Raw genomic sequence first — 14,621 nt, forward strand, 5'->3', positions numbered from 1 at the left:
ACCCGACACGTACAGCGCGCTTGTTTGAGATCAAGAGAGGAAACGATAGACTTTTTTCATGCACTTTAACAGACCAGACCTAAAAGCGAAGGAACAAGCACGCATGAAAGCTGAAAGTCCACCAACGTCGCACTTAATAAACCGAGATTGAAAGGCTACAAAACCTACGCAACTGGATCTATCCGTGCATACCCTGCAGAGTGCCATAAGGCAAAGCTCATCCGCTCATGCACCGATAAACCAAAACTACTTCGCTCCCCATCCGGCTCGCCTGGAGGTTGACCCTGGCCTGCCAACACTCAATGCCGTACAGGTCCACGTTCAAAATCTGCCCACATCCTCGACCCTGCGCGCAGCTTGACCCGTCAGACCGTTTCGCAAGCCGCTGGCATCTTGCCACGATCCTGGTCGTTTTCTAACCCAGACATAAGCTTTTACTGTTCAGCGCGCGCGAAGAAAAGAGATGTTGGAACTTGGAAGGGTTCCAAAACGAAACCACCATTACCCTCCAAGCAAACACGTTTTTTTCTCGTCGTAAATTCCGAACATTTCCATTTCAACACTGCTTACGAGTGCCCAAGCCGTCCTGTTTAAACCCTTCCCCTGTCTCTCCCACCATCACTTCTTCTCTCCCGTCCCCGCCACCCTCCTTGGACATCTCCGGGGCGAGAGAAGTCCAGGGCCGCGAGCGATAACGCCTCCGGGTCGCCACACACAGCCCGTGGCTGCAAATCAAACACAGACCCTCCCCTATCCACGCTGCTAAGGATATGTATTATGCCTACGGGTAAGCCGCCTGGGGTCCCACCCCCCAGCAGGCCTCTTCATGCCCAGCAGCCAGCCAAGCCAAGCCCCCCGCCAAGGCGCACTCGCTCCTCAGCTCGTCCTGCGCCTCCTCCTCCTCCTCCTCCTCACTTCTTCGGCTCCACAATCGGGAACGCCGCCTCAAAAGCCGCCTGCTTGTCCCGGCAGCGAGCAAAGCGGAGTCTGCGACCACCACGGCAGTTGAGTTACTGTGCGGTACGGATCTAATAGTCCCTCCCTTAGGGCTTTTTGACTGCACATGAAGCACATTACTTCACATAGATGAATTTATGCGTCGCGAATCACGCATCTATTGATGAGTTCGCTCGAGCTGAGCCGCGGAGAAACTGATGCAAAGTGAGCCCCCTCCCCGCAAGGCCCAGCAACATGCACACACACACACACACACACACGTCCCTCCCGGAGGCCCTCTTACGTCCCGCGGTGGAACCACCGCAGGGAGTACCCCCAGTGGGGGGGAAGGGGGGGGGTGCAAGGTGGCAACGCGGCGAACGTCACCAGGAAGAGGAAGAGCAGTGAAAGCAAACAAAGTAAAGTCTTTGAATTAAGGCGGCAGCCGTAGAGGAGGGCGTGAAGTGCGCATGGTTTAAACTACCAAACGACTTGAACAGCCGGAAGGCCGCCCGCTTTCACGCCGTGACCCATTTTGCTCCCAGGTGTGTAGGCGCGAGATTGTGGTGTAGATGTGCACGTGGAGCCTATTATTCCGCGTGTGGTGTGTGGTTCATTTTGGTTGTGGTGCAGAGGCGCACCCAAGGCCACGGTTGTGGACAACGCTGCACGCACCCCTCCGCACCCCTCCGCACCCACAAGCCCCCAGCGTCATATCGCCTTTCCGGTGATCCCACGTGCAAGCCATTTGGGTGCATTCAGTGCGCTTTCATGTGAATGAGACACTTTTTGCATGTGGAAGGGGCACAACGCTCCAGTCCAAAGCAAAAGCGATCTTACAGCCTGCAGGAGTGTGCCCAGGTACGGTGGGCTGAGAAAGCGCCGGTAATCCCCCTCCTTAGGCCAGGGCTGCCCGGGACGGGACAGGCTGCCAAGACCCAAGAGTCCGAACTGGCTGCGGCTGGTGACATGAACTTACCCATACCAGTCCAGGCATTGGGCATATTCCTTAAACTCAGTAGGCGCCTTCTCCATGATCTCCTTGTAACTGCAAGGGACCATCGCGGCAATCAAGACTGAATTGCGCCAAAAGCCCAAGCGAAAGGAACATTAGAGATATCAGAACACACTTTCACAATAAAATGGTTATGTAATCTGGATGCAATGAGTATACCTCCGGTAGGCAGACTACACCCCGAAGCCCCGTGCTTACAGCTTGTTCGTCGCCCGGACCAGCGCCTCCGACTCTGGCTTGCAGTCTTCTGGCCAATCGTGCTTGCCCTTGCACTCCACAGCAGCTTTGTGCTCCTTCTCGGCACGGAACACAATATGCCGGCTCATCGCATATAGCTCATGGGAATAGGGAACCCGTACTGGTGAGGACATTTTGAATACTATGTTACTAACAATGTATGCAAGAGGTGCACTTGGCTGCACTAGTGAGCAAGCACTATCCCTAGGTAGCCCCGATTACACGATTTACACCAGTACAAGCCCCTCAAATTTCACACGTCAATACGTTTGTTGCGTATAGGGACTAACATGAGGGACAGCTTACAGTACTACCAACAACACCGTAGTACGGCAACACGATTTTGTAGCTTCGACACGAGAGTTCACCAGCTCGGGAATTTTGTGCAACTAGCAAGCCAGACACATAGCAGTTCATTATGAGAATGGGCGCCTGGTTAAAGTTAACACATTTTCGTAATGTCGAAAGCCATCATTAATAATACTTACGTTCCCGCATTGACCATACCTTGAAATGTTGTACAGGATCTGATAAGTCCAACCTAACCCACGGCGCTTGTCGACGGTATCCACTGCAGGAGGAAACGAGGCACTGTTTGCAGCGGACGCGATACATAAGCGCCATCGGTTAGCAAAGCCTTACAGTGTATATAAACCAGCAGACCGAGACACGGCTTCACAGCTCTCATGTTGTGGACGTTTGACAGAGCGGACGATACGTGCCGTGCCCTTGCTTAACAGCGTGTATGTGTAGTAGCTGGCCGCTGAAAAGGCCTCTCGAGATGCTGGTGGTCGCGCTACGCGCGTATTTGTATAGCCGTACTGTGTACCAGCTACTCAGTATGGGGCGGTGCGCCTGTTTGGGATGAACAAACTGTCGGCGTGCCTTCTTTACCGACTGCTGCACCGCAACGGACATCCCCCGCTTGATTGCAACTATCTTTACAATTAATAATGCAACCAAAAGATCAATCCCCTTGCAGGGCGTGTTATTGCACGAACTGCACAGCAGAGGGTTGGACCATAAGGGGTACTAGGTCCTATAGCTCCTATCACAAGAGGCTACAGGAGAATGCAACGAATGTAAGGAATAGTATTACCTATACAGTGACCTCGTATCCCTACCCTGGTCCCTTAGCCATCCTTCCATTCCTAGTACCCATCCATTCCCCGGGCGGGCGCCCCCTCCTTGCACCCTTCCAGTCCTAGCACCCCGTCCATCCCCCCCGGGCGGGCGCCCCCTCCTTGCACCCTTCACTTCCTGGCTTCTTGGTACCTACACCCACTTCTTGTGTGTTTCGCCCATTTCTGGCACCGCCACTTGGATGGTCTTCCACACCTCCACTCTGGCACAATTGCTACTATATGCAACTCATTTTTTCAGATTCCCAAGATGCCCAAGAAAATTAGCTATGAATGTGTTCGCATCGATACCGGCGAACGTTTCCCGTTGGGGGGCAGACATGGGTGCGGGGCCCGAGACAAGAATTCGAGAAATATCTTGTTCACACTTGAGGAAGACATAAGGTGAAAAAAGCTTCGAATGTATTTAAGCTGGTCGCGCGGCAGGCTTGGTGAACGACATGGGCATCAAGTGTCCAGCGCCGCAGTTCAGGTCTCGTCTGTTCGTGTGGAGGTCCATTGAAAGCTGCCCTGGGACCGAACACAAAACTGAGACTAAACTGTCCCTAAGAACGCAGCTTTATAAAATTTCGACCCTTCAAGACGCCTGCACTGTGCGCATCAAGTTCAAGCCCCAATTGTCCAAACCTACATCCCGTATCATAGCCGCTGCGCTATTTTCACCCAAAGGCTTATGCCAAAAAGGCTCCTATTGTTGGAAGGAAATTTATTTTTGGAAGGAAACTATTTAACAGGTTAGTCGATAGCCCTAGAAATAGGTAATGAGACATCAGCACATCAGTACACAGCTCTGTCAGTGATTTGGACGTTAAAGTGCTAGATTTCTATCTATAAGAACGACGGGTGTTTGTTGGAAAAGCTTAAATGGGCATATGGTATGTACTACGCTTCGTCATATTTTATCGCTTGCTCGGCTTTTCGCAGGCGCTTTAACTCAAGGGCAAACTCAAATTTTATGCGCGTATCAGCTCACTCCTTGATTTATTATGCAAACAATTCGATCGCGACATTGATGACGAGCAGGGGAACGGAGCACGGGGGAATTGCGAAAATCAAACCATAGAAGAGTGGTTTGTTCCAAACGGGTGCTCTGGATGTTTCCTCGTGCAAAGTATCTCATATATAAAATATTAGTGCTTCGAAACTAACCCGGCCGTCATAGTCAACCAATCAGGCTCCGATAACTGCGCCCTCTCCCTGCTTCCACTCGTCTCCAAGTCCAACCGGCGAATACGTAAAAATAAAAAGCAAGACATACCAGAAAATTGTAGAGGTGTAATGAAAAAACTCAACTTGCACATGGGGTCTTCCAGGCGCCATCAGGCAGCTATCACGCCTGCCTACATTCCCCAACTACCGCAACCTTGTCTCTAACCGTCGTTTATCAAAAGGCGGGAACTTAAAAGCACCCCACAGCTACACGCAACAACAGCCCACATTAGTTTGGATTTCCCCTCAAGTCTTTAAGAAACCTACATTTGATCCAAAAATTGTACGACTCTGTTGCTTGCGTCATCCACAATTAGGCAACCCGTCGTCAATCTGTCCGTCCGTCTGCCTAGTAAGGCCCCTTGCATGCGCACGTATCTGTTGTGTCTATCTGACGCCATAAACGAGGTCTCGCCTGTCCACGTATCGATCATGTATCCACACAAAAAATGAACTAATAGGCAATAAGTCCGACTTTCCGTCTGCAAAACGTCAGCAGTAACCAAGCACACCGACCGGCAGACATACAGGCACACAGACAGGCCGACAAACATGCAGACATGCAGGCCAACAACCAGGAACCCATACAGCGCTGGTGACCATCCACATGGGACAGCACAGCCTCCTAGAACCCCTGCTGTGCAGCCTCACTAGGATTATTAGGCCCACCTGTCCGTAGACCTCACACGCACACGCCTAGCTGCCCGCTGAATAGCCCCATTCGGCCACTCTTCATTTCCGCTCTGTGAAACCCCCATCCCTGGGCCCGCATCTGACAGACAACTTGCAACGCCGTCTTGCGCCCACGCTTGTTGACCCCATCCACTAAAGGAGAGTCCCTACCCCCTCGATATACACATACTTAACGGTATCCCTGCAAGGGCTCCCCACAAACACCTGAAGCTGTAAAGGCATATCTATGGCACATCTTCACCTTTTTTCCTTCGCTCCTTTTCATTCTTCCTAGCAAATGATTGTCGCCCCTGTTACCGATACAAGGTGGCTCGCGATGCAAATACTCGCCAAAGTCAACGGACCAACCCAAGCAACCCAACCAATTCAATCCAAGGAGTCCCACGCAAATCCACGCAAGCACCTCTCAACGCCTCCAGGGCGGCTTAGCAGACCCTCAAGGCTGGCTGCCGCAAGGCCTTACCACGGCAGGCAGAAGCCAGCAGGCGGGCAACCGCCTACAGACGAAGTTATCAACGGTCAACGACTACGAGGCCGACAGTATGAGAACAACAATGTCATACGGTTCGGTAAGTGGGTAGAAGGTCATGTAGGCAATGTAGCACCCTTGGAAAAGGGCCATAATAACAGATCTAGAGCGGGCCGGTGGGCTGTATCGCGCCCGCTCCTCGCAGTGAACCCGGTCAGGAAGACAAAAAGGACTATCTACTATCGACCGAGATGGATATGTACGGACTTATGCACGACGGATCGTGTCGGCAACAAGGAAGTGTCTAGGCATGGATAAATATGCTTTCCGCCAATATGCATTCCTGGATCGCCCATCTCACTCTTCTTGAGGATCGCAATCACATTAAAATCACGTCATCACATGTTCCACATAGAACTTGAATGTATACACGTGCACATCATACCTGTACATTGTCCATGTACAGCAACACAAGTGCGCATTATTCCTAATGCCATGTTTTATATATACCGCATGCGACGCGCCCAACCATGAAGCCGTCACTCTTTTCAGCACGCATGATCACACCGGACGTCCGCCCTTCACCCCTCCAACCGCGCTACGCATTTTCCCCCACGCCACTCCACGCAAATTAAATCCGCCAACACGATGCTAGCTACCCACTCACGTACGTACGTACCTACCTACACACATACATCATTTAGTCGCCCAGCGGAACATGCCGCAGCGCCTGCGTCGCACCCAGCAACCCACAACGGCCCAGGAGCTCCTCATCCGCGGAAGCTGCGGCGCCCGCCTCCAGGCCCCACGCTTTTTGCGCCCAGTCTTGTGGCCAGGGCTTCAATCCCAGGTGAGCCGCTGCTGAGAGGAACAGCTGATCCAAGTGACTCAGAGTGCGACCGAAACTGCGAATGAGAGGGGCGATGTGTAGGCAGGCACACAGCTCGGCACGGCTCAGCGCGGCAGGGAACACAGGGGCGTGCGGAGGACGACAACGTGGGGAAAAGGCAGGTGGGGATATCAAGGGGGCAAGCGGCCTCGGAACGGGGCCACAATTGCGGATGGAAGAAGTCGAAGAGCCTCTCCGAACGGGAGGTCCGAACCTCCAACCCTCTGCTTTATCGGCGGTGCCTCCGGAACCTGCAAACTAGGCAGCCTTAACACGTTACGACACGAAGGACCTGTCACCAAGCGTCCGTACCTGTACCATCGCTGGTCGTATACTTGCCGTACAAGCAGTGGCGTCAAGTCCCCCAGGGCGCAGGCCGCTCCCAAGTCCAGGCCAGACTTCCTTACCAGCCGCTCTATGGTCCAAACGCGAACCTGCCGTACGGTACGGACAAACACCGCACGTTACTGCGTGTATCAAGCACCGAGGCACCGATGGAAGGGCGATGGGCAAAATGCCGTACACACAACGGAAACAGTGACAAACATGACTCAGAGATTATGCATTTTCGTGTTCGCGCTTCCGTGCGGTTTTGTCCCGCTTCATGAGGTTCTGCTTGCCTTTCCTCGCCCATTCCCCCTATCCTACACAGACAAACACACACATAACACGCACACATAACACGCACACATACACGCACACATACACGTCCTCCCGCCCGCACACGCACCTCAGCCAGTGTCTTGTGCCAGCCCAGCCCCTCGCGCATCACCCGGTCTGCAGCCGCGTCACCCGCATTGAGATCCAGAACTAAATCGTACTGCAGCAGCAGCTTCTTGGCAACTGCCTCATGGGCCTCCCCAATGCCGTGCAGCGGCGCGTGAAAGGCACGCTCGCCCACCAGCGTCCTGTATCCGCGAGGCAACGGGGAAGGGGGGAACGGGGCTCGAGGGCGGCGAGGTTGCGTACTTAAGAGGTTTATACGGTATCATACAGCTAGTAAGCTGTGACAGCGCTGTTTCGCACTGTACTGTACAGTACTTTATTTTACTGTGCCGTAATGTGGCAGTCACGTTCTGTACATGTGCACTGTTGCCTCTTTTCCATCAGGACGCAAAACACATCTTCCGCCGGCCTATCACTCACCGTATGTTGTAGTTGTCCGCTACGGGGGGCGAGTACATCTCCCATACGGAAGCAGACGCGTTGCAAAAGAGCTGACGAAATAGCTCCGGACCGGGATGCCTTCGAAAGAGCGTCGTGCGTAATCGTACGAGCATGTACTTGATGTTGCTCACAAGCCGCGACAGGGGCTCCCTAAGCAGGGTGGTCCCGGCGGGGTGAGGGGCAGGAGAAGAGTGGGAAGGAAGGCGAGGGGTGGCAAGGGGAGATGGAAAGGGTTTAGGAAAAATGCAACGCAACCCAGCCACGAACCGTCAACGGGCGACCCAAGATATGTACTCGTTGGTAGCCACGCATAGCCAGGTAGACATAATGCAGGCAGGAAAGCAGACAATTAGGCAGGCGACCTGGCAGACAGGCTGAGCGTCAAATAGCCAAGCAGGCAAGCAGACAAGACAGACAGACAGACAGACAGACAGACAACCAGACAGACAGACAGGCAGACAGGCACGCAGACGGCGAGCAGGCTAGCAGAAAGGCAAGACTAAAGCCGACAATCCGGCATAGACGCAAAACCCGCAGGCTTACAGACAGACACACAGCTAGACGCACTGTTAAACATGTTCAGTGCACGCACGTTTGCGCATCGGTCATGAACCCTTTACCTGATGCTAATCACATTGACGAATTGGGGACATATGTGCGTGTCGTACATGCTGTACACGCCGCCGTGCAATGTATACTCGTTGGATATGTACTGGTAGCCACGTGCTAGAGAATGGTGTAGACGATCGACGCAGTCGCGCATGTGTGAATGTCGTTCCACCATGTCGAAGCGAGAGCACACCCTGCCAACGTGTCGGGTTGCATGCCGTACCACACATGAATACATACATGAGTATATATATATGTATATATATGTATATATGTATATACATACATATATATGTGTATATATGTATATGGGGGGGGCAGGGCGTTGTGTGCTCGGAGGTACATCGCAATTGCCGCCAAGTTGTGGATTGGAGGCGGCTTTAAGTGGCAGCTTCTGCAGCCCTGCTATGCCCTTATCAGGACAATCTCAATACATGTAAAAGGCCATACATTCCGGCCACGAGCAAGACCAGAAAGTAGGCATCCGACAAACAATGAACAGGAACCAGGAAGCAGATGTGAAGGCGTGTTGGGCCCTTCGACTCACTGCCCGTTGCTGTTCCGATGTATTTCGATGCCCAGATCTCGCAGTAACGTGCCGTTAATCCAGCGGCAATCGTCGTCAAGACCTCGAACACGAGCGGCGTTGGCGCGGGGCTTCTGGCAGCCGCTGAGGCCTGCGAGGGGTGCGCGATTCGGCGGAGGGAATACGGCGCTGGGAACGACCAGCAGAACGACGAGCAGACCGAATAGAATAGAGCGAGCGGATGGGGAAAGACTACGAAACGCAGACGAGTGGCGCTGATGGGGAAAGTGAATGGGGGAGAGACGCTGCCAGGATACCCCACCTGGAGAGGTTACATGGCTAAGCTCAGCAGCGCAAGCACAACCCCCCTTTAAGCCACAACATACAGGCTGCTGCTGCAGCTGATCACAGCAAGGAGTGTGCTGAACCCCGAAGCTATACAAGGCCCCATTCCGGCCGCTGGTCCACTCAGCTACATTAACCGCCAACTACCAACTACCAACTGCCAACCGCCCTCCACGCACCCGCCGCTGAGGTCCAGCTGGTGCCGCCCGCCTTGGAGATGTGGAAGTATTCCATGATGGCACGTTGCGCCACGGATTCCACGTGAATTTCGTACATCTGTACGACATGTACGATTGTACGGTATGCCACAGTCAAGCCTTTTGCATACCTCACGCGCACCTTGCTATCCAATTTCCGGAACACTTTTCCTTCTTCCCTTCCTCCCTCCCTCCCCCTCTCTTTCCCTCCCTCATTTTCCCCCCCCCTTCCACCTTCCCTCCTCCCCTCCTCTCTCCCTCCCTCCCCCTCCTCCCTCCCTCCCTCTCTCCCACACAAACACACAGACCCATGCATGGGCACAGACATACACACACAATCACGTACAGTGTAAAAGGAAAAAAATTGCGAAGTTTGCTACCGCACAAAACTAACAAAGCTCACAAACCCGGAGCACGTACCTGTTTAACCAATCGCGCGAAGTCCTCCTCAATTGCAAAGGACAAATCCGGAACTCCTAGCCGTATCCCGTTCATCCAGCCCAGCAGCAGCTGTGCCAGCAAAACCCGCCGTACTAACGGCAAACCGCCGTACTGCACGCCTGTAATGTTGGTGGGAATCTCCGGCATCATGGACAAGTCGTCGGCAGCGGCATCATCGTCGCTGAACTCATCACTCCCTAAGCCCGTCGCGCCCCAGTCCTCATCCCTATCGCCATCAACCGCATCGCCCCCATCTCCGGAATGGCGCCGCGCGTTGCCCTCTGCTTCGCCCTCTCCTTCGTCGCCCGCGCCGCTGTCCCCGCCTATGGTTACATCAATGGCGCGGGAGCCTCCTTTGCTACTGCTGTTGCCGCTGCTGCTGCGAGCAGCTTTACCAGCGGGAGTTGCCGCCGTCATCAATGCCCGCCTGGAAGGCAATCCGGTTACTGTAGCTGCCTCAGCGCTGTTTCTAGTATGATCTCCACCGCTGCCACTGCCACAGCCATCACCGCTACTGCTGTCGCCAATGCAGCCGGCACCAGTGCCCTTGGCTCTGGGCCTCGGTGGTACCTCCATGAGACCCGGCACATCGTCCCCTTTGTCGTCGGCCGTGTTCCGGTCCGCCGCGGTGGCGGCAGCGGGCGCGGGAAAAGCGCGTTTGGAGGACAGGAACACTGCCACGTCGGCTGCCGCATCTGCCAAACTCTGTGCGGTTAGTCTCTGCTGGCGCTGTCTTCGTTGGTGGTCCTGCAGGAAGGCGGTGGCGGCTGCGGTCCAGTTGGCCAGGGCTTGCCGGCTGGTGGGGCCGCGGGGGTAGGTGCGCAGGACGGAGGACAGGAAGGACAGGGTGTCGCCCTGGAGCAGCTCGGGGACAGGGCTTGGGCAACGAGCCACCGCAGTTCCATCACCGTCGCTATGTTTACAAGCATGTAATATCTGTACCATTTTTCCGGCCACGTCGACGACATAGGTCAGCTGAACTGCCAGGTCGTGGTCATGGCTGATGCGTGAAGCAAGGACGCCGGCGGAGGGTTCTGGGCCCATCTGACCAGCTGTGACGTTCCATTCCAAAAAGTGATTAGAAATTATTTCTGCAATTGCTTTGGTGCGCGTCACGCGATCGCTTTGGACGTGCGTGGCCGGCACGCGGCTTTTCGCTTCGTCCTGCTGACCCAGGTCAGAGGTCAGCGATAAAGCGCGTCTAGCATTCGCAAATCCTGGATTAAAGTGTATAGCAATGGAGCAATGCAGCAATACAATTGTAATAGTGGCCTTTAAACGCGTAGCAGTCATGCGCCGTAGCAGAAATGTTATCCTTCTAAGCGAAGGATAATAGGTATTAATGTATAAATTCGTGTGTGCAGTGATTTGATCGATGAAAAAATGCTGCGTGAGGGGTAACAGGACTTGATGTTTTGATTACGGTGTCAGCAAAGCCCTTTCTCTGAACATCTGCATGCAAGTCAGCAAACATTTTGTAAAGGGGTCTGCTTTTGAAATAGGCTAAAAGAGAGGCACTCCGGTAATTATTTGTCGCTCTTGACCACCAGGTTTCCGCTCGTTTCCGTATCATTAAGTGCCGGGGAGTTTCCCGGCGTCAGTGCACGCCAACACGTAAGACACGGAATGCGAGCGCTCTAATCACGTCACGCTATGGGACGATCCTCTTAAAATTTGTGGGTCGGTGATCGTGCTGTTTCCCCAAAGGATAACTCATTGTCGGGCTGGCGGGCAACAGGGCGGGCAAATTCCTCCTGAATGGACGGCATGCAGAACGGGTCATCGGCTACGGCTCGCCACTTGCAACGGTTTTAAACTGTCTTAGGAAACGAGGAGGCGATTGCGCTTGTTGCATAAGCGCAAAACAATTGGCGCAGCCCTCCGCAACGTCCTTCGCGACACGCGCGGCGCTCAAGAGGGTGTTGTGTTAAAATCCATTACCAAAAATACAAGCTTACTTGGGCATTGCAAGCATGATTATTACGCGCGATACTGCCTACGTCCGCCAAGGACTGTCCGGGAGAAATCGTTTTGCTACATTGTACGGATAATTAGAATATTATAGGAATGGCCCATTTATCTACAGTGTGATATGCATATGATCTTGTTGAGTCAACACACGAGTGCGCGTCAGGCGCAGTTGACATTGTGCTCTGCGCGGCGAACAGACGCAAAACCAGACGAAATAGCAGCCCTCAGGCCGCTTGCTAGCTAGCCATCTAATGTCTCCATCTATATGCCAAGGTTTCGCACAAGTTCCCGCGCGGGTTCTTCTTTTTGTGGGGGTTCAACCGAGCAGTGAAACGCGACAGCGGGCGGCTGACGCTCCATTCTACCAACGCGACGCGCGCGCTTACACTTTTGACGTGACTGCAAGGTCGATTAAAAGCTGTAATTGGTGGCAAGCTTACCCGTGGGAAGCCTGTGCGGCGTTGTACGCGGGCGATGGCATAAACGATTTTATAAGTACAAGTTACAAGTTCCGCACAAGCACTTGTGCGGGAGTGTCCGTAAAAGCCGGGGAGCCCATGGACGGTAAATCGTTGTCAGTGCGGATACGTGGACCATCATCGTCCTCCTTCGTCCGCTTATAATAAAATAATAAAACAACCACACACAATAAAACAACGAGATGTCTGGAAATGTCTAGATGTCGAGATGTCCGGCACGCACCCATCCAGTGCTTAACGGGGGTTATTAAGAGTCATACTCCTGCTAGTGCCGTAGAGGATGTCGCAAATTACATGATTCAGACGGGATTTGAAGTTGGGATCCCAACCAATCAGGTTCCCCCGGGGTGTAGCGCTCTCTCGCGAGAGAGCGCTACACGACGCCACGATCGTGGCGTCGCAGGACCTAATATGCCTTGCTACTATATTGCAAGTTTAATCTTTGCTCTTTTTTGCAACGCCAGGCCTTCTGGGCTTCTTCAACGTCGCTGTCCGCCTAGAAAAAATCGCCTCGTGGCGCAGTTTCCATTTCCTTTGTGTCGAACATTGAAAGGAGTCTGCATCAGTCCAACCAACATATCAGTTCCCTACCTATTGATACATTCCTTATGGTCTGCTGTGGTCATGTATGGTAATGGAATTCATGAGGCTACAGCAGGCGGGCACGGACCGACCAAGCGCTATATGTGCTACACAGTGCTACTGTCTAACTGAAGCGGCTAGACGTGCTAACTGGGAAATCATGCTGATCAGAGTAGCTGGGCCTTTATCAGGGGTTCCGGAAATGGCAGCGTATACAGTGCGTCGCCCAACGGCCATTCAGGAATCCTGACAGTCAGACATGATATATGAACCTTTTTGGGCGGGGCCCCCAAAAAATGCATAATCTGTATATGAAATCGTGGCATGAAGAAATCCACTAAAAGCGGAATCACAGTCCTTAAAATCAATGCATATGTTCCATGCGCGAAGTACATATCTATTGCCAGTCAGGCAAAAGACTTCATTGCTCAGACCATTCCTGGCAGGTCGGAATAAGCATGCTGGAAGTGATATCGGCCATGGGCGGTATGTAGCCCGGTATTTAAAATCTGCGGGCTCCTGACCCAAGACAGACTGGGCGGAAGCACCGAGTCCTGCTTCGCTACAGCTTCCATATCGCAGCAAGAGGGTATTCGGCGTAAACCTGTCTTCATGCTTACATGGCGACACCTGGGTGCCTCCTCTGCATAGTCACCTTCGGCAACGCGAACCAAGCCCATGCCGACAAGCCGCTACGTTGGTATTCGCGGTGCCCACGCACCACATCCATGTTAGGGCCCCACGTCCATGTAACAAATCCGAATGTACTAAACCCAGCTTTAAGTTGAACTGAGGGCACCAGCAAGGCCATCATGCCCCCAGCCAATCCACAACCCCGCGTTAGATCAAAATCCAAATCCACCGAAACCAGCCCCATCCCCCAACCACCATCTAATCCCCGCGACGCCGCCCTGGCTTTGTGTCTCTAGCATCATCTCCGAAGCAAGCCGGGCGACGACAGTAAGGCCTCCATATCCCACTACACGCGCTTGCAAGCACACACTAAGGATAACGAGCACCCCCACACGCACCCACTTATTTCCCACGGATCGCTGTTACGTGTCGTCATGGTACTCATGCATGCGCTGCGCTGCCTTGCGCTGTGTCCGTATGAACACATACCCCCGCAAATGCGGCCGATCTATCCCAGCAATGGTCTCAACAAGGGATGCACTTCGACAGCCAGCCTTTGTCAAAGGCACGCCGCCGCAGGCAGACGGGACGTGCACGCAAGCGGCGGTTCCGCGCTCCCTTTTCACTACGGCAACCCTCATGCAACGCCGCGCAGGACGACAGCACGAGAGGACTGCGCACAGAGATCAAGCCAGGGGCGACCAGGCAGATGGGTCAGTCGACACATATCCTGCACCTCCTCCGGAACTGGCCCCAAGCCAGCGCAGCATCTTAAGCAACTCCCAAATTTTTCCAGGCCGAGCCCTTAGGCCGTCATTGAGAGTGCGGATGCCCAGGTCATACGGCAACACAGCTTCCCCTGTCTCACACGCTAAGGCAAGGTTGGTACGCACCTAGGCGGTTGGTCCCCGCCGTCTCCAGCAGCCCGTCTCGTCTGCACCTGTTCGCCAAGTCGTGAGCAAGCCATCTTCGTGTCGTGTACAGTGCCAAAGCAGGCCATGGGCCACCTTGTCAATCCGTCTGTCGGTCGATCACACGTCTGTGTTGCATCTCCGTTTGTTCTACATGTCCTGAACCATGT

The 14,621-nt window shown here is 53.7% G+C and overlaps 2 protein-coding genes across 2 annotated transcripts; both read right to left on the minus strand.

Moving 5' to 3' along the window:
• Window positions 1-631: 631 nt before the first annotated feature.
• On the minus strand, window positions 632-2,458 carry nuoA8 (NADH:ubiquinone oxidoreductase 12.5 kDa subunit). Its single transcript, XM_002947226.1, has 3 exons — window positions 2,150-2,458; window positions 1,916-1,984; window positions 632-987 (listed from the first exon to the last, which is right to left on the minus strand). Exons 1-3 carry the CDS (start codon window positions 2,320-2,322, stop codon window positions 912-914), a joined length of 318 nt encoding a protein of 105 aa, XP_002947272.1. The 5' UTR covers window positions 2,323-2,458; the 3' UTR covers window positions 632-911.
• A 3,235-nt stretch (window positions 2,459-5,693) lies between these two features.
• VOLCADRAFT_103361 (uncharacterized protein) lies at window positions 5,694-12,327 on the minus strand (the record flags this gene model as incomplete). The annotated part of the gene is made up of 8 exons (XM_002947227.1): window positions 5,694-6,606; window positions 6,903-7,024; window positions 7,321-7,498; window positions 7,737-7,907; window positions 8,914-9,043; window positions 9,417-9,513; window positions 9,855-10,875; window positions 12,287-12,327. The coding sequence occupies 8 exons, from the start codon at window positions 12,325-12,327 to the stop codon at window positions 6,402-6,404; spliced, it is 1,965 nt and encodes a 654-aa protein (XP_002947273.1). The 3' UTR covers window positions 5,694-6,401.
• Between the last annotated feature and the right edge of the window lie 2,294 nt (window positions 12,328-14,621).

This window comes from Volvox carteri (genome assembly GCF_000143455.1).
Source record: "Volvox carteri f. nagariensis unplaced genomic scaffold VOLCAscaffold_5, whole genome shotgun sequence".
In the NCBI taxonomy this organism is placed as follows: Eukaryota; Viridiplantae; Chlorophyta; class Chlorophyceae; order Chlamydomonadales; family Volvocaceae; genus Volvox; species Volvox carteri.